This window comes from Polypterus senegalus, chromosome 12 (assembly GCF_016835505.1).
Source record: "Polypterus senegalus isolate Bchr_013 chromosome 12, ASM1683550v1, whole genome shotgun sequence".
Classification (NCBI taxonomy): domain Eukaryota; kingdom Metazoa; phylum Chordata; class Cladistia; order Polypteriformes; family Polypteridae; genus Polypterus; species Polypterus senegalus.
The window spans coordinates 119,605,831-119,630,432 of record NC_053165.1 but is presented as its reverse complement, the minus strand read 5'-3'; the positions used below and the strand labels follow the sequence as shown (position 1 = coordinate 119,630,432).

General features: G+C 38.4%; 2 protein-coding genes across 4 annotated transcripts in view; one reads left to right on the top strand and one right to left on the bottom strand.

Annotated features, from left to right (window-relative positions):
* The window catches only part of plin1 (perilipin 1), a 128,056-nt gene extending 110,741 nt beyond the window's left edge, over positions 1 to 17,315 (top strand). For 2 of the 3 annotated variants that reach the window (XM_039773306.1, XM_039773305.1), the window contains one exon: positions 11,908 to 17,315. In XM_039773306.1, coding sequence (XP_039629240.1) covers positions 11,908 to 12,231 — 324 coding nt within the window. In that variant the 3' untranslated portion in view covers positions 12,232 to 17,315. The remainder of the gene's footprint in view (positions 1 to 11,907) is intronic. The other variant, XR_005636033.1, reaches the window with a different exon arrangement.
* A 453-nt stretch (positions 17,316 to 17,768) lies between these two features.
* si:dkeyp-59c12.1 lies at positions 17,769 to 21,894 on the bottom strand. Its single transcript, XM_039773314.1, has 4 exons — positions 21,548 to 21,894; positions 20,960 to 21,013; positions 20,428 to 20,504; positions 17,769 to 19,709 (listed from the first exon to the last, which is right to left on the bottom strand). The coding sequence occupies exons 1-4, from the start codon at positions 21,603 to 21,605 to the stop codon at positions 19,299 to 19,301; spliced, it is 600 nt and encodes a 199-aa protein (XP_039629248.1). The 5' UTR covers positions 21,606 to 21,894; the 3' UTR covers positions 17,769 to 19,298.
* Between the last annotated feature and the right edge of the window lie 2,708 nt (positions 21,895 to 24,602).

Below are 24,602 nucleotides of genomic sequence, written 5' to 3'. Positions count from 1 at the left end.
ACTTACATGTAAAGTATCTGGGATATCATCAGTGCAACACAACCCTAAACTGGACTAAGCCAGTTTGGGAATGGTATGCTATATAGGATGACTAGTAGATGTGCTGAGCTTTTCCTGGTTATATTTCTGTATTGGGTTATGGTATTAAAGCAAAAACTGATGTGCTTTTAAATGTTGATCATTTTTTCATTGACATGTCAAGTGCTAATTTTCCATCTGTCATCTACAGTACTACTCTATTGATTCCTTGCGTTCATCAGTTGAGAATTTGTTCTTTTTGTGTATAGCTGAATTCCATAATTGCAGTAACTCCTCGCTGGGTAGAAACTATGAATGTTGCTTCTTTGTACTTCCTTGCATGCTGTGGTTTCACAAATAGATGTTTAATTACACATTATTGAAGTTTATGGCTTATTGAATAATTCAATCCATGGGCTGCAGAAATCATCTACAGTAGAGACTGGGATGATTGGGGTTTACAGATATCAGTGAAAGTCTTATTTTTTTATAGAAGACAGCACAGGGGCAATATTCAATAATATTATAAGGATGATTCAATCAATGTTGATTTAAAATTACTACAAATCACAACCGTTCATTGGTGTCAAAGCCTAAAATTGTAACACCTTCATCATAACTTGAATAAATGTCGACCATCAAAAACTGTACAAGTTACTAGTGTCATCTTCCATTGTTTTCTTTCTATTATGAAAAGCAGCATGGCATATGCTAAAAAATCAAAATGCATTTAATTTCTCAATTGCACTTAACAACAACATGCAGGTTGTAGACATTGGAACCCAGACATTCCCATTTAATTATGATGATATTCCAAACAAAATATGCAATTGATGTCAATAAACAAACAAAAGTCACGGTCCTATCGCATGGAACCTTTTCTCAGCTGGTAAAGACTGTGAGAGTGGTGTGTTCTCGTAACAAGTGACACGTCCTTCCACGAACTGTAGGATATGTAGTGTGAAGCAGGAAGGGGCAGAATCAGTTGCCCTTTCTGGGCATCTTCTCAGCACTGTGGATTGAAAAACAGTGCTTAATGTTGGCACCAGCAACCCCTCTCGACCCAGAGTGGAAATGCTTATCTCAGAAGAGCTCAGAAGATGATCTTACTGACATGCATGTGTAACAAGGTGTATGATAGCATTGGCTTCTTCAGAATTGCAAGATTTTGCTTTCATAAAAACTGTAGTTTTATCAGTCCATCTATAAGTTATTGTCACATGTACATAGTGCAATGAAATTCCTATCTGCATGTCTGACCAACACAAAGCAGGCCACCTCTGTCCTAGTCCAGTGGCCTGAATCTCACTCCGTTGGCTATGTATAATATAACATTACAGAGTAATAGGTAGTGATAAATGGAACAGCTGAGTTTCCTTCTGCATACAGTTTTGCAAAATTGATACCAAACTTTGCTTTGCATACTATTTTGCAATTACAAACCTCACTAATAAAGGGAATTTCAAAAGTGTTTTGGGGAGTTGAAAGAAAGGAACATTGCTCCTTAAAGGTTTGACAACACTGTACACTCCTTCTGGATCCTTACATTTCTCAGAAAAGGATCTACATGAAAATAAACGAAGAACAACTGTGCTTTGAAATGCTTATCCAAATTAATTGAGAAGAAATTGCTGTATGTGCAGTCTTAGATGAGGTCTTGCTTTGGCCAGTACAAAACTTTTGTGTGCTGAAAATGATGTCCTCCCATCAGCCCCAGTGTAATTCTTCTGCCAGTTGGGAATTATAGCGCATGTATTGGCAGTGGTTTTTGTGTAGTTCATTACAACCTCGCTTCCCAATACACCATATAGCCTATATTATAAGTTGGACCATTGGCAATGCACGTTCTACCATTTTTGTGTTATTGACGAACAAACAAAGAGACAGACAGAGTATGAATTTATCTGTATAAACAGGGAAAGACACAGAACTCTGGGCCTCAAATAGAGGTGGTTCAAATACTGTAAGTAGAACTTTTCAATTACAGCCACACATTCTTTTGTTTCAGTATGAAAAGCTAACACCCCAGAGGGAGCACCTCACTGATGTATCTTTCATAAGTACTGCTCTTCAACAAACCATTGATGTAAGGATTTAAAAGTAATGTTTGCATATGGACTGAGGTTGTGAATGTTTGATATGCTTAAATTCTGTATCTATATTCAGGCTTGCCTCTTGTCATTCGTCATTACTGAACCACCTTCTCTGTTTGGCTTGATACTCAGGAAATGCCACCACTGAAGTTCTTTTTCATGTCATCACAGTGTGCAGCAGTGTATTTTGCAATCCTAACAATCACTTCAGTGTGAAGACAAGAGCGCAGGTCAGTTTGCGTAGGCATTGGTCGCGCATCCATTCTGTGCCTTGTACCTGACACTCAGCAGATGGCTCTGATGTTCTTCTTCCTATGAGCTGCCTCAGCAATGTGCTTCACATTCAGCAGACGTTGTTGCTGTTCATTTACTTTCTGCAGTGTCACCTTCTCAAGCAGTTTCCCATAAGAATGGGGTGAATCCCAACAAGTTTATGGAAGCTGAAGACTCTGAATTTGTATCATTAATAAAAGTTAGTTTTCAGAAATGAGTGTGGAGGCTAAACCCATATAATGTCCATTCAGCCTAGTGCTGTTATGGCAAAAGTGTGGGCAGGAAGTATTTCTTTGGAGTGACAGTTCAAAATTAAGTAATCTTGGCCCAGATAGCCCATATCTATGGCAGCACATTAGATGTCCATCCTGTGATGTCCTCAGATTGCAGTATACTCAAGATGGCAATGGGCTTGAGACTCTAGGGTAAGACTGGGAAGAGGGCAGACGTGTCCAGATGACCTGCTTAGTAAAGCCTCTGTCAGGTTTTATTCCTTTACATGTTTCTTCTCGCCATGTTTAGTCCCCCTCAAGAATATACAAGAAAAATAAAAGCTTTTGATCTTTCAATCTACCGTTTAAACTAAGCAATTAAAGGTGCGTTGTGGCTTCCGGGCAAAATCTGTGACATATCACCATTTAGCTAGTATTTAACTGTCTGCAAATTATCTCTGAATATACATAAAATTCCAGCTTTTCCCAATACATTTTAGTTTACAGCCTCAAGGGTAACACTTTGGTTTATATTATGTTGTGCCAGCTTTTGGTTTGCTAGCAAAAATGGCAATGTGCAAAGTTAGTAAAAGTGAAAAATAAAGAAATAGATTTAGGAGATTAATAATAATAATAATTTAAATTGAATAAACTTTAATGATGTAAAAATAGCAGGTAGAACAGAGGCTAGGACTGGTGCCTGCTCACAGCCCCAGAGATCTGGGCTCATTTCTCAGCCTGGTTATCAGGTGGATTGTTTTCGATTAACACATTCTTAAGTTTACTGGTGACTGTAAAATGACTGGGTGTGTGCCTAAGTGTGTCCTATAATGGACTGGCACCCCAGCCAGTACTGGTCCCTGCTATCAGTGTAATGATACAAGGACAACCTGTGGCCCTTATTACACCTTTAAGGAAAAAAAACAATTTAAGAAAATGAACTGAAGGCTAATATTAAATACTGTAATGAGTGACATGGCTGCCACAAGTATAAAGGGAAAGCAGATAACACAGAACGTGAACAAGAGAGAGACAGAAACTAGGCCAGGACTGCCATGGTTAGACAAGCTACAATAAGCTGAACAGGGTGTCTGGTGGTATTGTAATGTTGGCAAAGTACAGCGGACAGCAGTTTGAGAGGCTCAGGGACTGGTGGTGTATTATACTGGAGCACCTAAGGGAACTGTTCTGTCTCCCTTCCTGTTTACCCCTCTACACAACAGACTTCCAGCACAATACCAGTGCTTGCAATCTACAGATATTTTCAGATGACTTCTCCGTCATAGGCTGCATGTAAAATGGATATGAATCAGAGTACAGGAAAGTTGTGAAGGAGCTGGTGGTGGACTTCCAGCAAGACCAGTCACCATACTGGTGGAGGACATGGAAGTGGTGCAGGGCTTCAAGTACTGGACTGGTCTGACAATACAATGGTGCTGCGCAAGAAAGGACAGAGCAGACTGGGCTTGCTAAGGAGACTCCAGTCATTTGATGTGTGCAGCAAGCTGCTGGAAATGTTCTACCAGTCCATAGTAGTCAGTGTGGTGTTTCACAATGCAGTATCCTGGAGAAGAAACCTGATCTCAATTGGAGCACAATGCCTGAACAGAACTTAGCAAGAAAATCTTCTCCATCACAGAGCAAACCCTAGACACACTGGAAGCTGTTGTAGAAAAAAACATTGAATGCAAAATTAGATGCCATCATGAAAAATCTCCTCCAAGCCCTCCAGGAAGTGCTCTCTTCTACCTGATGTACTCAAGTTTTATCTATTTATTTATTTATTTATTTATTTATTTATCAATTGATTGGCTGATTTATCTGTTCTGTGAGTCTATATGTTTCTGCAGCTGTATGCATCTAAATTTCACCATGGGATTAATAAAGTTTATCTAATCAGATCTGAAACCTTTATATGGGTTTGTTCTAATAATAAAACAATGTAATTGTTTGAGAGACCACCAACAAGTATTGTGTCCTGATGATTCTTGGATTTATCTGTAGCATATGTCTGATCTCTAAAGTATTTTCAGCTGTGGAATGGCCAAATGGGGGAGGCAGCTTGATGAATGAGGTCTCCAGGACTCTAAACAAATCCAAATCATATTATGTGATATCATCTACAGTTAAATTCTACTCCGTACTTTTTTACTTTTATACTTTATTGAGGATTTGTTCTGCTCTGTGTATTGTATTGTATTGACCCCCTTCTTTTTGACACCCACTGCACGCCCAACCCACCTGGAAAGGGGTCTCTCTTTGAACTATCTTTCTCAAGGTTTCTTCCATTTTTTCCCTACAAGGGTTTTTTTTGGGAGTTTTTTCTTGTCTTCTTAGAGAGTCAAGGCTGGGGGGCTGTCAAGAGGCAGGGCCTGTTAAAGCCCATTGCTGCACTTCTTGTGTGATTTTGGGCTATACAAAAAATAAATTGGATTGGATTGGATTGTAAAGTGATTCATGAATAACTCCTAAATTAAACTAAGATGAGATTTAAAGGTCTTCTGTGTGCCAGTAGCTAAAGAGTCTGAAGTCATGGAGTATTCTGGGGCAGCAAGGTAGGAAGGCTTGAAACGGTGTGAGAGAAAGAGAGATGGATGGAAATTAAAAATGAGGTCTGAGATCAGATAAGGAGTGTGGGTTAGTTGGCAAGCCACCACAAAGGATGTAAATAGGAAACCTTAATGGTTTGTGTTATCTTTCAATAAAATTCTTCGGTAACTCTTTAGTTTAGGTGCTACAAAAATGCATCTATTACTCATTTACTCATCTGTAGCAAGACTGTAACAAATGCTTCTTTTGGTCTTCATAACACTTATCCAGCATCAGTAGACAGGTGTGGATATTGACATGACATTAAAATTACTTGTTAATATGAAGGATTCCCAGGTCTTATACTAAATATGTAATATTGAGAGAAATGTCTCAGTTAAGCCACTCAGACCACTTCAAAGTGACATTTTGCTAGTAGGTCACTTTGCAGAGATGAATGAACATTTTACTGATGCTTTGTAAGTGTTAAAAACACCCAAAGAAGTGTTTGTTAAGATCTTGTTACATAAGAGTATATGAGACATAGATTCATTGTTTCAGTACCTAAAGTGTTTACAATTCCTTTTTTTCACATTTTTAGCATTCAGTTTTGTCACTTTTATAAGAGGATGCAGCAAAAACTAAAAGTCCCCTTATTGCAATATTAGTGATCTATCTTCAAAACTGCCTAATCCATTTTAAGATATGCAAGGCTAGAGCTGATCTTGGCTGTGATGAGTACAAGGCAGGAAACAATCTTCGGTAGGGCGCCGTGCACTTTGTAAGGTTAATAATAATAATAATAATAATAGTATTATTATTATTATTATACATAATAACACTAATAATAATAATACATTTTATTTAAATGGCACTGTTTTCATGCTCAAAGCGTTTCACAGAAATTCAAATTTCAAATTGAACAACAATGAAAAGGCAGGTAAAAGGTCAAATGCACAACATTGGATACAAAATAAAATCTGCATAAATTACTAAATAAACATAAAATACAGGAAAAACAAAGCTTTGAATTAGAATAAGATACAAATAAACCAGAATAGAATACAAAAATACAAATACAACTAGAACACTCTGCACAAATAATATAATTTTTGATACTCGTACACAAGTGTCTGGACTGAGAGAAAGGGGTTAGAATGTCAGAGTAAATTAAAAGTCTTCCTGAATAAATGGGTTTTAATCTGTGGACCTTAGTGGGTGGACTGGAGCATAGCGATGGAGGGGATTACTGATGTAGTCTGTTGTGAGTCCATTTAAAAGAGTGTGGGTTAGTAATAAAATTTGATACTCAGTCCTATAAGACCCAGGGAGCCAGTAATAGAATAGCTGTAATGTGCTTGCTGTTGAGGTTTGTGTAAAGACTCATGCAGCACCGTTTTGCACTAACTGAAGCTGTGATAAAAGACTAGATGGGGATTTCATAAAAACATGGACTAGTTTCTCAACATTAGAAAAAGAGTGGAATGACCAAACATAGTTTGTATTACAGAGGTGGAAATAATAAAGTTTCTTAATTTGGTTTATGTGTGTAGTGTAAAAAAGAGAGGACTCAAAAATGGCACCAGTCTTCCTTGCAGAAGAAGAATCCCCAAAGGTAATTGAAAAAGATCTCATTTTCTGAAGATCTCACATACATACCACAGACTCATCAAGAGTTAACAATATCCACTTCTTTGGCATAGTCCCTGTGGAAAAAACACAAATAAATACAGGACAGTAACTATACAGAAATCCAAACCTTGGACTCTTTTTATTTTCATTAGGTCAGGCTTATTTTGAGCCCAACATTTTTAAACTGAGCCCCCAACCCCACCCCCTCCCTTTACACAACTGTCCTTTACCCTGTATGTTGCTAGGATTTGGTACTGGATCTCTGTCACCCTGAATTTAACAACCAAATTGGAAAATGGGAGAATGGATGGATGAATGGTCTCTTCCATGATTGCATGAGTGTCAAAAATCTGTTTTTTAACAAATGCCTCATTTCCAGTCAACTACAGTATATACTTGCTACAGGACAGAATGCATCACCAGATAAGTGTATTTCTTCTTCTAAACCAGAACAGGTTAAAAATATTGCACATGTTTGTGAGTACAGTTTGAGTAAGATATAGAACTAATTGTTTTTTGTTTTTATGACCTGTGCAGTAAAGGGAAAGTTCTTTTCTTGTTGCTGCTGTCTCTAAGACCCGGTATCAAAATGCCAGCTTGATGGACCCACTCCAATGAGACCTACAAAATACGTACAGTAGTGATGGTATTTTCCCATTTTAATTTTATTTGAACAACTGAGTCAAAGGAAAAAAAATATTAAAATGTTAATAATTCCTCCCTTTGGGGAGGCAACATGGACAAACCTTTCCCCATATGGGAACACAAGCAGCTGTTTAGAAATGCTAAGAATGAAGGCAATGAGAGTTACAGACGCCAGTCACATTAGAAACTGTGCATTTTGGAAAGTACCTATAGTGACCTTTGACACCTCACCCCAGTCATCTGCAGACAAGTGTGTCTCTTTGCCTTTTGCTAATTCTGTCATGGAGGACCATTCACGAAAACACATACAAATCCCAAAACCTTGGAGAGAGACAGAGACAGCATTCACGTGTCTGAGCTCTACTTTCACCTTTTATCACTCGTTCAATTGCTGCATAAAACATCCTTGTGATTCGGAGTGGAAGATATGAGTGTGCTTCCCCTATAGCTTCAGTTAAGACTGCACCCCCTGCCGGGGAATGACCGCAGACTGATCCGGTAACTCAGCAGGATCTGACGCAGTCTGACAATGAGCCATTTGCACTGGAGACAGACAGTATGCCCTTTGACCTCCCTCGTGTTCTCATTTGGATACCAAGCAATACAGAGACTCCATCATGTCTGAAAAAGAGGCGATCTCTCTGCTAAGGGAATGTGAATGACAACCAGAAAAAAATGTAAATAGGTGAAACTGACAACGTCATGTGTTTGGCTACAAGTTCAGCAGGGTCTCAACAAGCTTTGGTTGACCTTCAGGAGTTGGGTGATTGAATCATCTTAATTGCCCAAGGAACCCATGTTCTTTATCACCTTCCAAAATATTTTCAGTTTTCAAAACTAAAAAAACAGGTGTAATGTAGCACAGTTTGCAAGATGTCAGCAACAAGAAAGCTTAACTTTACCTCAAGTTTTGGAATATCGTCATGGCTACAAAAACACTTCCCTTTAATTCACAGAATGGACTGCATCTTTGTCATCTTCAAGGCTAACTCCTCTTGTCTAATAATGTGGTGGATGGATGAAGGCATGCCTTTGACATGAGCTCTAGCACTTACATCACAAAATGACCTGCTGAACAGCTTTAAATAATCTCGACTACAACAAGAGTGGAGGGGTTGTCTGAAAGCTCAGCCCAAGGCTTCAAATTAAGTACTACTGTAGACACACACACACACACACGCGTGCACACACACACACACACACACACACTAACATTTTAAGTGTGCTGGAAACCTGACAATTCTTTATGTTTGATGGGGCCATAAAGACTCCAAAAAAAGTACAGTGTCATAATAACGCTTTTAAGGGTGCTGGGGTCATTGTGATTCCTTAAATGTACAGGAGCCCTACTGGTCCTTAAAATGGGATGAGGCCCTTGTGATCGCATAAATCTATCTGGATCTTGCTAACCTAACAGCCTTTAAATGTTCTGGGTTACTAGTGACCATTTAAATACACAGAGTTCTTATGATTCTGCACAACTGTTTTCAGTCCTGCTGGGAAACTACCATCCATCTAAATGTACAGGATCTTCAATGACTCTTTAAGCACTCTAAAGCCCAAACAGCCTTTTAAATGAACTGGGTTCCTGCAGACCCTTTAACAGTATTTGGGTCCTGCTAATTGCTTTTAAAATTAAAAGTACTGGGGTTATGTTATCCCAGTACTGGGGATTCCCTGACCATTTTAAATGTGTGAGGGTCTTGATGATCCTTTAAATGTACCAGCACTGTGCTTATGCTTTATATGCACATAGGTCTTTGAGATATTTTAAATATGATGGGGTTAAAGCACCAGTTCATGTTGACAATTTATATTTGCAAGGGGCCTACTGACCCTCGAAAAATAGTATGTTTGGATTTTTTTCTGGAACTGTTTAGAAGTACAGGTCAGGTCAGGTTGGAGAACATGCACTGATACAGCATGTTGCCGCACCCATATGACAAAACAGCTCGGGATCCTTTTTGGCAACCTCCCAGACACAGAAACAGTCTAGTCCCACCCTCTGGAAATGACCGTCCATATATTATAGGTATTATGTATGTGTCTCCTTGGCATGGACCAGCCACTCAGGCCCTCAAAAATGAGGATTCTGCAAGCCAGATCATCCTTGGGGAATCGCATAGTGCTTTAAGATGCTCCCTCACAATGCAGCTAATGTGCCTCAATCGTGACTCCATGAGCATGTGCTCATTCAACATAAAGTCAAATCATCAGTATCCAAGGATTCTCCGAAGAGATACAGTACCAAAGGAGTCCAGTCTTCATCTCAGGTCACTGCATAACGTCCATGTCTCACAACCATATAGCAAAACAGGGAAGCACCAGGACTCTAAAGACTTGGACCTTCGTCCTTTTGCACAGATGTCAGGAGCGGCACACACCCCTTTCCAGTGACTTCATGAACCCCCACGCTCTCCAAATCCATCTACTGACATCATAGGTAGAGTTACTAGAGACATGAATGTCACTGCCAATTCTATTTTTTTTAGAATTTCTAAAATCTAATAATCTTTGAGATGGTCTTTGCCTTTACTGCTCCTTTAAATGTATTTTACTGTCTTCCTAAATGTCTTGGGGATTAATTTCCCTTTCAAATGTGACAAGACACTGATTACACTTTAAATAAGCAGAAGTCTTGATGAGCCTTTAAAAGTACCGGGGTCCTACTAAAACTATAAATGTACTAAAGTATCTCTAGCCCATTAAATGTGATGCTGAACCTTAAAAAGAACTGGGGCCCTAAAAGTGCCCATGCTAGGTTATTTTGCACCCTGTGCCAAGCTTATTACTGTGCCTTCCAACTATTCAGTAGCTAGCCCATGCAGCTGGGTACTCCCCCTTATGACCTGTGCCTTAATGGTGGCACCTGTCCTGAGTCCCAATGAGGCTTTAATTTTAGTAATTTGGCAATTACTGTAAGATCCAGGCCTTTAATGACCTCTTGGGCACAACCATCAGCATTGTGTCTGTTTTCAGAGAGAGTGTTGACCTTGTTGAGAGGTTTACTTACCTTGGCAGTGACATTCATGTCTCTGGTGACTTATCCTGTGAAGTCAGTAGATAGATTGGGAGAGCATGGAGGGTCATGAGGTCGCTGGAAAGGGGTGTGTGGCACTCCTGATATCTATGCAAAAGGACAAAGGTCCAAGTCTTTAGAGTCCTGGTGCTTCCTGTCTTCCTATATTGTTGTGAAACATGGATGCTATCCAGTAACCTGAGACGAAGACTGGACTCCTTTGGTACAGTGTCTCTCTGGAAAATCCTTGGGTACCGTTGGTTTAACTTCGTGTCGAATGAGCGGTTGCTCATGGAGTCCCGAATGAGGCACATTACCTGCATTGTGAGGGAGTGTCAGTTATGGGACAACGGCCATGTGGTGCATTTCCCCGAGAGTGATCCGGCTTGTAAGACCAGGTCAAGGGGTCGCCCACATGACACCTGGCTGCAGCAGATGGAGGGTCATTTCCGGAGGGTAGGACTGGACCACGTGTCTGCCTGGGGGTTTGACAACCGGGATCCCGAGTTGTTTCGCCATGTAGTGGGTGCAGCAACGCACTGTACCAGTGCATGCCCCCCAACTTAACTTGACTTGCAATTACTGTTGCAGTGGTACTTGGAGCCTCCAGAAGGCAGCAGCATATTGTTAGCAACAGGCTAGATGAATTGATCAATCAACCTTTGTCCCCAGAGTTAAATTTAGCTTTCTACAGGAGCTCTTAAAATAAATAAATAAAACCTGTTCAGGATAAAAGTAGGACAACTCCTTCACTCTCTTAGATAGAGGACATCAGGTGGGGAGTAGCTGATGGCAATCACATCACTGAGGTAAGGTAGTGCCTAATGAAGTTTGAATAGGTGGTGGGTAATGGGGCATAATCACCCTCAAATAATGGACAGGAGCAAAATATTTTCTTTTTAAAAGTGCAGTGGCACTTTTTTAATGTGGTTATTTTCACCCCATGTGCATATAAAAAGGCTATCATTTGAATTTTTACTTGTCTCTAATGTGAACATATTACTTATTATGAAAAAGATGTCTGTTTTTCTGGTTGTCAGGTCCTTACCTGGGATTGTGGGTATATGAGTGTGCCATGAACTGACATCCTATCAGTATTAGCTGCATTGGATGATTCTGCAGTAGGCTGTTCCAGCCTATAACCTTATAATTAAAACAGCAGATTCATAAAATGGATGGAGAGATATTGCCTAGTATGTTCTTCAGTTGTGTTATATGCTCACCCACACATTTTCCTAGTTTAAAGTCAATGAGTCAAGAACTGCATGTTTGATTACCACATATTTATTTTATTTGAGCTCAAAGATTATAAACCATGCCCAGAGGGCAGTAGATATCTTCCCAAACCCAGATGAAGAGTAAATATAAAAGAAAAAGAATGTGTGTTTAACTTTCAATGAATTTCATAACTAGCTTCCACAGCAGGCAGGAAACCAACCACGCTAGCCTAATGCTTGTTCCGATTCATGTTTTTTGTTTATTTCAGCTTTCAAGATTTCATGAAAAGGAGCACATGGATAACACCTTTAAACCCAGAGTCACCAAAAGCCCATTCTCAAGCCAGAGAACCTCGGGAGTGGAGTTTGGAGTTTCCAAAGGACCCGATGGTCCGTCAGATATTGGAACAGCCCCAGCGGTAGAAATGATGAAAACACTTCAAGGCCTAGTTCATCGGCAGTCGACCTCTACAGAGCAGAGCAGTGTGTTCTCATCCAGTAAGAAAATGACCAGTAAGACAAAGAAAACATCGGCATCCACATTCACACAGTCTCTGCAGAGCAGCACCCAGGCAGTCTCCAAAAAGGACTGACTAATCCCAGGACTTCATCAGCTTTTTGTGCTCACCAAAAGGGTGATGCAAGAGGCTGACTGTTTGCCTCCCCATTCGACACAGCTTAGTAAAGCAAAAGGACACACAGCTGTAGTCAGTATGTCCTTGTGGTGTTCACTGCACCTCAGTCTTTTCTCTTATGCTTTCAACACAAAGTGCCACTTAGATGTGTGCTATCACACTAAAAATTCAGGGCTACCCTCTTCAACAGTTGATAGGTATCTTAGTGCAAATTCTCTGAGGTGAAGCTTTTAACCTTATTCTGCTGAAAACTTGTAGAAAATAAAAAGAGTGTGCAATGGGTAACATTGCCAATTCACAGAAGTTGGACCCTTATTCAGTTCCTTTGGTGAACATTGCATGCTCTGGGTCTCCAGTTTCTAAAGATATGTGGTTAGATCAACTAGGGACCCAGGCTGGTCTAGCGTGTGCAAGTATGCACTGTGGCAGGCTGTGTGGCCTGGTGGCTAAGGCACTGAAATGCGAAACCACAATTTTGCCAATTAAGCACCCACTTACGATACAGTGTGTGACCAAGAGTGGATAACTAACCCCTTAACAAATAGACAATTATTCTATAACTGACAGTTTAGGACATTGACTTGTCAGTAGAGGAGTTACAGTATATAAGGGAACAGCTGACTGCTATCATGACTAGTCCTCTTTAATGGACTGTTTCCTGGCATGTGCCCACTGATAATGTTGACAATAATTTCAGGCCTCCATCAGACCCTCAACTTGAAAAAACAGTATAAAAATTAATGCAAGAAATCAAATGTGTTCAATATTGAAATCTTAGAGACCAATGTAGCACAATGCCATTTGAGATGTATTTTATAGTGTCAGTTCCCATGCAGGGACTGTTCCTGTATAGCACTCAATGGTTGCTGGCATTGGCTCCAGCTGTCCCACAAACCTACTCTAACTAAGCAGAATTAGAAAACGGATGTTAAGAGTCAAATTCACAAGCACCAGTTACTGAGGATCATGTAGAAGTAATGGCTCTTGTCTTGTCACCTGAGCTGTAGGATTTGGCAACTCTTCCTTCAGTCCATTTGACTCTTTATGCTTAAAGGCACCAGAAACATGACTGCTTTAAGGATTGAGTGGCTGCCTGTCTTGCTTCTATTTAGATATTACCATTTAAAAAAAAGTTTGAAGCTGCTGCACTGTTTGATTCTGCTATCCCACTGGTGACAGATAAAAAATTAGATTGTAGCAAATGCCCTCATTTTCTTGAGTTTTCCTTCAGTTTGTTTATTCATACAGCAAGAGCTTCAACAGACCTTTTAACAGCTACCAATTCCTTTTCTATGAAATTGACCTAAACATTGTCACCTGATCAAGTCTGATATGTTCGATCTCATCCGGGCAGAAAATAGTGCAAGACATGGAACCAACTCTTGCTGGGATGTCAGGACATTAGCAGATGCAAACCTGCATTCATGGAATCACACCAGTGAAGTTAAGAGTTCCCAGACATCCTAGTGCCTTTCCTTTTCACTGCATGAAGCCTAGAATGTCAACACTGGACTATTACTAGCATTATAAGAGAATGATATCCAAATAAATGGAGCAAATCTTCATTTAAATAGCAGATTATATCTAAAAGTAAGAAAAGAAGTTCAAAAGTCAAGTCATTCTTGGAATATCCTCTTCAGTCAGATAAAGATAATATAATGAAAAAGACAGTATAGTTTGAACAACTGGTTTCAGATATCAAAGTCTTTTTTCCATGCACCTGGATTGCATTATTGTGTAAATATTTAGACTTACATCTGGACACCAAAACAGCAATAGACAACTGAATCATTTTATAAAAATGGCCTAAAATGACAGATGGGAAACAGGGCTATCTTAACAGGATCATAAACCCCTGGGTAAAGTACTGCACTGGGTCCCTATTTTAATAGCAAAACAGAAACATACACAGGCATCAGAAACATTGTGAGCCCCTTTTCCCCTGGATCCCACTGTGCCCATATGTTAAGCTCGCCCTGATGGGAAACAGAGGAATAAGTGGAGACATGGAGTACTGAGGTCCTACCAATAGGCAAAGTTCACCTGCAGGTACCTCAGTCATAATCAAATTAGAAATGAAAACTGGTACACCTAAACAGGATCAAAGGGACAAAGCACAAGAGAACCTATGAGAGTATGAGAAAGACAGGAAAAAAGGCAGTTATGTCAGATCAAGACGGCCTTCTAAAGTTGAGTGTCAAGAACTGGCCTGTCATCTTTAAATGTTCATCCTAATAAAGAATGAGCTTCAGTGGAGTCACTGGTGCACAGCCTGGCATTGATATCCAAATACAGGAGAAACTTCTTAGAAATATTCAAGATATTGAGTTAAAAACAGTCTTTACAGAAGCAGGATGTTAAAAGAACCCATCCTCTCAGACAGTCTGCAAGCTTAATTAGCTTCTTCTCTTTTATTAAATGAGCACCAGCTTTCTTATCAGTGCACACAGGTCCATTCTGCTGGCCTTTCATCTGTTATTCAATTACTGGTTTTCCTAGAATCATTTATTGCATTATAAACCTGCAAATGGAAAGGAAAACTTTCATCTGCCCTGTTTGGTAATTAAAGATCAGAACAATTTACACAGGTATATGTGAGGGTTCTAGCCAAAGTAAAGAGCTAATTAATTTTACAAATCATCAAAGATAGAAATAGGAGATTAATACATGTCAATCAAATCTGTGTGCCTTTGTCTATTTCTCTACAAAATTTCCATTCCAACTGATGCATTGTTGCTATTCTGCTATGAGTTTAATGCTCGCCATTACTGCTGTGCATAAACAAATGGATCACATGGTTCCATACTTCACTTTGCTGAATTTTCTCTGATTGTCCAGTATTGATTCCATCATGAGCTTGTTTTATTTTTGTTTTTTTGCCCTTTGGGGTGGTAATTTACACTTGACCACTGTAGGTATCATCAGTAATAAGTCTGTGCTTACGTCTTTATAGTGTCTTACCCATTATCTGAAACCACTAAGCCCCAAAGAAGGCACCTACATATGCAGTTCCTTAAAGCCGAATATGAATGGCAATGCAGGGATTTCCTCTTTTGAAAAAGAATTCAGTTACTGCACCTTGTTAAAATGATGTGTCCTTGTCAGTCACTGAACTAAGAACGTGTCACCAAGACAGCGACATATCATAGATGAACCTATTAGTTACAATGTTACACATACAATACTGTTATGTATTTCTTAGTAATTTCAATCGGCTTGGTATAATACTTGTAAACTGAAATATTTTATGTATCCCACAGTTCCAATTTAACATTTGTCTGCAGATTAATCTTTATATAAGCATGTAATGGCAAGGAACCCAAACGAAAGATTGGTGATGGGGCCATTACTTACCATTCTGTATAGTGAATGGGGGAAAATACTAAATCCAACAAGAAGGGTAAACATCAGTACAGTACTGCCATTTTACCCTCCAGATTACTTTTACTAATTTAAGTCAAAAGGAATACAGCACTCAGGCTAGACTGAAACTGCTGATAACAGTTAAAAAAAAAACAGAACCTTTTAAATACTTTTTTATCGTTCTTATTTTAAGTAGATAAGAACGTTGAACCCTAATTCCAGTGTTAAGTTTTAAATGTGAAAACAAGTTTATAATGCACTTCTGTTAACTCCTGACAAACCCACAGACAGGAAGGATTGTACACTAACACATTTGTTTTGTTTTTGTGAGTTTTTTGATTTGTTTTTTTTAGCAAAGGTGATGTCATTTACTTTGTACTTAAGCGGTCCTATGATTTTTACATTTCTTTTGCATTGTGGGCATTGCACTTGTTATTAGCAGTATTTATAAACTGTAGAAATAATATCGCTCTTCTCAAGCTGCCCTTTTCCAGTTTTGAAACATGTCTTTTGTAAAAGACAGCCAATGCCAGTTCCAGTCATAATAAACCAATTTTAGATGAAAAATAAAATGTTTCCCTTTAGAAGGTTTAATGTGCCATCTGACTCATAGCTTTGGTATGTTCTCCATTAACAACATTACCATTCTTTGTCCTTTATTTTTACTGGGTTTTTTTTTGTCCTTTGACTTAACTAAAATGGGTGAGCTTTTCAAGCAAAATTCTGTTTTTCTTATGGTGTAGCTACAGTTCATTTCTGGATATTCACTACCCATTTTCCCAATGACTCACTGCATGTCTGTGGTCCAAAAGCCATTTGTGTGCCTGCTTTAGGTTGCTACCAGGAGACCCCAAGTTGAAATTTCATCTCAATCTGTTTTGTTCTTTGTGACTAAATACTGTTTTGCTTTTTTTCAAAACCTTTCTGTATATTATGACTCTTCTGAAAACAAAATATTCATCATTTAAAGCTTAAACCTCCCAACCTCAGCATGCTATTTTTGGTTGTGTAAAAAAAAGAAAAATGTAATTATTGTTGTCTGCAATTTAGACTAAATGGATTCAATAACTAATGAATAAACCCAGGGTCTCAATTATCATTTTAAATTTTGAGGGTTACTCAAAACACCATGCTAAATAAAAAATAAGGGCAATCCTTTAAGATCAGGTCCAAAGAGGGTCAGAAGATATTATGGCAGCACTGAGCTCAAGGAAGGAGCCAACCCAGGATTGGTTGCCATCACAGTACAGACATATGTATAGCTGCACTATCACAGGGCCATCTTACTAGCATCATAGACCCCTGGGCAAAGTTTTGTGCTGGAGCACCTGCTTTGACAGCAAAACAGAAACATACCTAGGCATCAGAAACATCGTGGGCCCATATGCTCCATTAGGACGGCCCTGCTTATCGTTTACACTAGTTCACAAGTTTCCTTGATCTGCACATGTCTGAGTTGTAAGTGGAAACCTCCACACCAACAGCAACCAGACTGGGATTTGAACCCAGAACTCTAGAACTGTGGTAGAGCAGCCACTATGTGTTTGCAAGAAAAAAGACAGCCTATCTACAAAATGATTTCAATTCACCAAAACAAAACTCAGTATCTTCCTCATAACAACCTTCACTATCATTTTTCTAATGCCACTTTACAGTTGTCCATTTGTTGTTGGCATTTGTGAAGATTAATCCTTCACTTTTTTCCATATATCTGCAAGGCCCAGTGACCTACCATGTTGCAGTCAGCAGTACCTGCTGCATCCATTACTTTTTTCATTTTCACGCATAACAGACTTAAGGACATTGCTTCTAACAGATGTCAAGAATGGTCCCTATTGTTGAAAAACAATACAGTAACACCAGATTGCCAAGAACATCAACATTGTAAATATAACAAAGTTTTGAAAAACTTTACAGCCTTAATTTTGGAGTGACACTACTATTAACATGGACAGCCATTAGTCAATAGCTGAGCCATTTTACCACAATAGTATGACCTACAGTTTCATTATCTCCAAAATTAATATATTTACAATATAGTAAAAATGAAAACATTCAACTAATATTAATGTTGTCACTTTTTAGCTGCTTTTTTGGCATATCAACATGATAAATCACACACAATAATAAAATAATGGTCTCAAACTTGCAATTCTAGGTTATAGGCGCTTGGCATAGCTTGACTGGAAGCAGTGGGTGAAAGCAGGAACTTACCTGGACAAGATGCCAGTCCATTACTGCAGGAAACAAATTACGCATGAACACATTTAACATTTGGAAACTTTATTGTAATCCAAGTAATTATAGAAAATAAATTTGTAAACAAATATTTTACTTAAATAACATTTATATAATGAAAAGAGCAATTCATTTTACACAGGATTTCATTAAATACAAGAAATCTCCTCATTACTGTTTGTCACTTCAAATGAAAAACAAAAATAAATAAACACCCTTTCTACATAAATGAAGCAAACATGCTCCATTATTTGGTTCAGCAGTTTCCTCTTCACCAGAGATGTGTTTTTCTTTTGACATTGTTTTGCATATGTTACAGTGCAGAAGATATTTACTGATCTGACTTTTCTGGTCCACTCGTCTAACAATGGGACCACTTTAACCTTAATACAACTCAAAGGAAGTTCTTACTTTATTTTAAAAATATTGTAGATACAAAAGTGCCACCTACAAAAATAGATAAATTTGAACATTCCAAAAGGTTTTAGCACCCGTAAGCTAGTAAATTATGTTACAATTTGCTTGCTCTTTATTATTAAATATACTGTAACATCTTAATAGACCAATAAAATCTCAAAGTGATTTTCAAATTCAAGTCTATTTTGATTTACCTTTAATTGTTTTAGAGGGAAGATAAGAAAATAGAATGTTTTGTGCATTTGATTTAAAATGGTTGTCTATTGTTGATTTTTCTAAGTCAGGATTTCCACTCTTTACTGACCATCTTTCATGGAAAACTACACAATTATTAGATTCTGGATGAATTATCATTATTTGATATGTTTTGCATATTTGTACAAACTACAAAAATAAAACCCTATAAAAAATAATACATTTATTAAAAGAACATTTTACATTTTGACAAAACCAAACAACTTCATTTTAAAATCTCAGGCTATTTATGTAACCCTCACAATTGTCTCCATTTATGACCATCCAACAGCAACCCAGTTCTTTTTAAAGTGACAAACGGCTGGCTTTGCGTGCTTATTTAATAGGAAGGCTCTCCAAAATGCTGGACTCTGCACTTGTGTGCTTGACTTCCATCCACAAGTTGAATGGATCTGAACAATTGTCATCATGAAGTGCTGCCTGCCCAGTAGAGAAGAGCCTGGTCCAAGCAGGCCCACAGAAATCCACATCCAACCCAAGAACAGGGCAAGGGGGTCCATCCCTGCAAAGTGCTTCCCTGACTTCACCAAATCAGCTTTTATTCTGCAGGCAGAAGTTGTAAGCATGACTAAACATGCTATGGAATTAGGCATTAAAGCTTTTAATGGCTTTCCATACTTTAAATTTCTTTACAAGTACAAAAATGAAGCTGGAAAACTAAGCTAAAAGTTCAAAGGAAAGGTGAATTCATAAAAGCATTAAAAAAGGAAAAAGTTAACAGCAGCTTTGAAAACTGAATATTTTTCTTCTTTTCACAATGAATCTGTTCTTCTCCTTGCAAACACTGCCGACATGCTCTTTACAATGCTCTTGATACTAGCTGGCTTCTTAACTGCCATTTTGGAGTCCTTTATTCGCTCAACCAGCCCATGAAAAACCAAAAGAACGCCATGGTATGTTTCTGCCGCTGACACCTCGTAAAAGTCACAGTCTGTGGAAAGTGCCAGGAGCCGCCCCTCCTCACTTGACACAACCCTTCTGTGGTGCAGATCCCGCTTGTTGCCCACTATAACAATTGGCACCTTTTCTGTGCCAAAATTGTCCTTTGTTGCCTTGATGCTCTCAATATGCTGCTGAACACCAATGAAACTGGCACGATCACAGATGCTGTAAACCAAAATAAAGCCATCTGCCCACTGGATTCTCTTCTCATCAAAATGATCCTGTGAAACCAAATATAACTGTTTACTGTTTGCAGAGACTCTATATGTGACTCATCAATTCTGGGAAGATTACATTTAAAATGGGAGAATCTGGGTTATTTTACCTATCTACTCTCTAAACTGTAGATACTCTATCTAATCGTCCATTCATTTTTGAAACCTGCCAGCCTCTCAGCTGTACAAACATGAGGAGCCAACCTTGACCACACCATTAGAAGGCACACTCACTTATTTTAGGCCAATTCAGTCATCAATCTACTCAATCCGCTTTTCTTTGTAATATAACAGCAAAACAAGAGTATTCAAACAAGATATGAAAGTGCAAAATCCACACAAAAAGAGATGTCTGCAGTTCAAACCCAGTCTTCTGGAGAAACAAGGTGTAACCACTGCATCACCATGTCCGTTTGTACAGAATCAAACCACTCAGAACACTTCACATTTATTAAACATGCTAAACATGAGCACTAACTAAAATAAACGTTGGAAAGAAAATATCAAGACCCAGAATTGAACCAGTGAATGTATAAAGTGACAAGTAAACTCATGTAAATCCGATGACCTTGGCTAGGGATCCGGCTTACTCACAATACACAAGATAATTGAAATGACACATTCCCAAGGTTATCTTCATATGCCAATACACAGACAATTTGGATAAGAAGTGGATACAATTTGATATAACTCATAAAATACTCATGTCTCGTAATCTATTTACCTGTGAGTTTGGAGAATCCCAAATATTGAAAGAAATCTCTCGGCCATCCATTAGAATGTTGTGACTGTATATTGACTCTGAAATAAAGAACACATTTATTTAACACTTATAACTGAATTTGAAAAAAAAATAAATAAAAACAGCAATACACTCTATGCACACCATGCTCTGGCTAATGTGCTGTATTGAACTTTACTCAAAAACATAAGCCAAAAACTAATTTAATTTCAAAGTGCAATGTATGTATTGATAAGGAAAAGGAGAAACAGCATCCTTCCAATAGACATCTATACTAAAAATGGTGCTGCGATTAAATCAAAAGGTTGGAGGTTCAGTAATCCCATGTGTCATTACACTCAAATAACATGCACTATCTTCCAATTTTCTGTATTAATTCTGATGACCCTGGGGTGGTGCTGATCATTTAAGGAAATTCACCAGTAACTTCAATAATATTCCAATTTAGTAAAAAAAAAAAAAAACGTTAATCTGATTTCTTTTACCAAAAAGACAAAAAGGAGTAGTAATTTACCAATATCTCCATATTCTCCAATGAACCTTCTTGTCAGGAAGCGCACCGTCAATGCTGAAAGGAAGAAATAAACAAACGTTGGCAATACGCCTGTTTTAATCGTGAAACATGTTACGAATTTAAACTGAATTAACACATGAAATATCTTATGCGACTATCTATATCATTCAGAATTAGACAATGACATACGTGCAATCCAAGAGCTCCTTATATCTGCTCAGTGTTTATACTGACACGACTATAATAAATGATACGGTTTTTTCGCATGTTCCCAATTTTTACTGTTTGTAATAAGATTAACATATGTAAAGAACATAAAGTCAAAATGTATATATATATATATATATATATATATATATATATATATATATATATATATATATATACACACACACATATATATACATATATATATACTGTATATACACATATATGTATATATAATGCTACTGAAGGAAACAAAATACAAAAACACGCGAATGTTGACTACAATACTCTATAAAGTTAAGACACATTGCATTTATAAACGCTTGTCATCTTGTCAACATTCTAGAAATTCCTATTTGTGTCACATAGACCTTAACTTACCTGACTTGCCAACGTTGTCGGCGCCCAGCAGTAACACGTTCGCTTCCATAGTCAGCATCAGTCTCACTAGAGTCCCCGCAAAACGAACAGCCTCCAGCCACAAAGACCTAGTTCCGTGACTCCGCCGTGCCTCCTCAGTGGCGTCAGCGCGTCCCGGCAAGCTGCGGGAGCGCGCACAGTGACGAACGGCAAAAACGCAGCAAGGCGTGACAGTTTAAGCACTGAGACACTCAAACATTGCCGCGAATAAAACCCAACAAAGTGGCCAACTTCACGCGATTACGGTTCTGCATAGCAGTATGGGCAAACTTGGCACTAGCGATACGATCCCTGAGAGTACTTTCCCAGCAAACTTTGTCCCACGTGCTTCGTATGTAAATTACAAAGAAGGTGGATACAGGTGATCATCTTCTAGGTGCTCATTGGCTACAATTTGTTTACAATATTCTTATTTGCATGCTTGTGTTTCTGCCGATGTATACTTTCTTTAAACGTGAATGGTTGGCATGATTCTGACGTAATAAGGGGGCTTTTTTTATTATTTAGTTGAGAAAAATGTAGTCTAGTTCTAGGCTCTGATTATCGGCAATCGGTTAAATATTGCACCACACAGTCCAGACTAGTAAAAAAATAAAATGTTAAATATGCCGTAATTCATCTATATGAGTCAGACAAAGTTAATTATTATGCGATAAATCCATTATTCGCCACTTCTTAAACGCGTGTTTGTGTGTCTCACTTTCCTAAAGAACTTTAAAAGAGAAATTTTTTTGGATGGTGATATTTTAAAACTTTGATCGAATGTAAATGTAAATGTAGTTGTGTCCTTAAAACGACTTCGCATTTACAATTGTGTCTACTTCATATACTGAGTTTAGGTATATACAGCGTTTAAGGTTAAAATTCATACATAAACGTGCATTGCACGTCTGCAAAAGGTACTTTTCTTGTATTATTTTACATATTTATAAATACATTCACTTTAATGGTATGTATCATCTTCTTATAATCATTCTTTTATTTTGTGCGATCTTTGTCAATCTGTGCAGCACTGCGACTGTTTTGCGCCTTATATGATTAATATATTGTGTGCACTTGTTCACGATTATAGTAAACCTAAACAGAATTTAATTCACCGCTTCATAGAGAATTCTCGAGAAAATAAAACCTATCTGTCTATCAATCAATCTATCTATCTATCTATTGCACATTTTTTCGAACCTCTTCAAGTATTACATTTTTTGAAGTAATAGTTATGAAATAACATATGCTGAAACTTTAACAAGTTTACAAGACAAAACAAGCAACTCCCCATTAAATTAAACCAAACCGCTTAGGGTGAGCGCATTTTAAAGAAAATGGTAATCATCGCGGAGTGCAGCAATTCGGGTAATTATATTTATACATACAATTTCACGACTGTGCGTCTGTCTGCAGTACAGCAGTTTTAAAAAGGGAGAGCAAGTGTGGATAATGAGGGCGTTGTTTTTATTGCGCGTAACGCTTGAAAATGTATTATCCTAATGTGCAGATTAGAGTTTCAACAACGCTGGCAGTTGTAAATTGAAGGAGTACTTGCAATTCTTGCAATTTAAAAAATAAGAAAATAGTTATTGCATTTCCTTTAGAAAAATCCAGCAATGGAGGGACACTCCATTGAGGAGGTTTTTACTTTGTATTATATGTCAGTGGTAATACCTGGTTACATTTAAATTAAGATTAGGATTGGGAGAGGGTTATTTGACTCAACTCAAGCAGGTAACAAAAACCTGCAATCTAGTGGAGCTAGTGAAGTGCAGAGTTCTTCTGCTTCAGCCTTACAGTTCCAGAATCCCTTGTTTTAATCCCCAGCCTATGCAATGTCCAAGAACAGTTTGCACATTCTATTTTTATCTTCATGGATTTCCCTTTGGTCACATACTCACAATTAGAATACACATACCTGAATAAATGATAACGTCATCTAAGTATGCAACACTATATGAACTATGGGTCTTAAGCACTCTATCTACCAGACGTTGGAAAGTTGTAGGAGCCCTGTGCAATCCAATTGGGAGTACCTTATACTGCCAATGTCCGCTATGGGTACTGAACACGATCTTTTCCTTCGCTGAGTCTGCTAAGGGAATTTGACAGTATTCCTTAGTCATATCAAGTGTAGTTAGATATTGAGCATTTCCCAACCACTCAAGGAGTTCATCAATTCAAGGCATAGGATATGCATCAAACTTGGAGACCTGATTGAGATGTCAGAAGTTGTTGCAGAACCTCCATCTCCTGTCAGGCTTAGGGACCAAGACGATTAGACTGGACCAAAGACTGTGGCTCTCCTCAATCACATCTAAGTCCAGCATACATCTGATCTCTAACTCCACTTCAGCCCGTTTTGCTTCTGGGAGACAACAGTGATGCTTCCAGATGATCACTCCCGGGTCTGTCACAATATCGTGCACAAACAGTGAAGTTTGTCCAGGGTGCTTGCTAAGCACATCCGGGACAGACAGGATGACAGAATCCAGTTCCTGTCTTTGTTCTCGAGTAAGGTTGGGTTTGAAATTAAGGGACACTATTTGGGAGAAAAGGAAGCAGTGTTGACCGGAAGGAGACTCGGAGTCACTGTCCTTCCACGGTTTCAACAAGTTAATATGATAAACATGCATACTCATCAACGATTAGTTGTCTAACCAAATCATCAACGAGTCCTTTTCTTTCTTTGATCTCATAGGGGGCCTTGCCAAAGCAGCATTAATTTGGAATGGGAAGTGGGTATGAGCACCATAACGCAATCCCCTGGCTGGAATTCCCGAAGGGTGGCATTTCGGTTATAATTTCTAACTTGAACCGCTTGCAAATGATCCATGTGTTCTTTTAGAATAGGTCTAATTTTCCCAAAGAATGTTAATAGAGGGAAGAGCCTCTCCTTCCCAGCCTTCTTTCAATATATCCAATATTCTCCAAGGCGTTCGCCCATATAACAATTCAAGTGAGGAAAATCCCATTGAGGCTTGAGGTACCCAATAAGTGTAGAAGAATGATTTGACAAGAGACTCAAAAA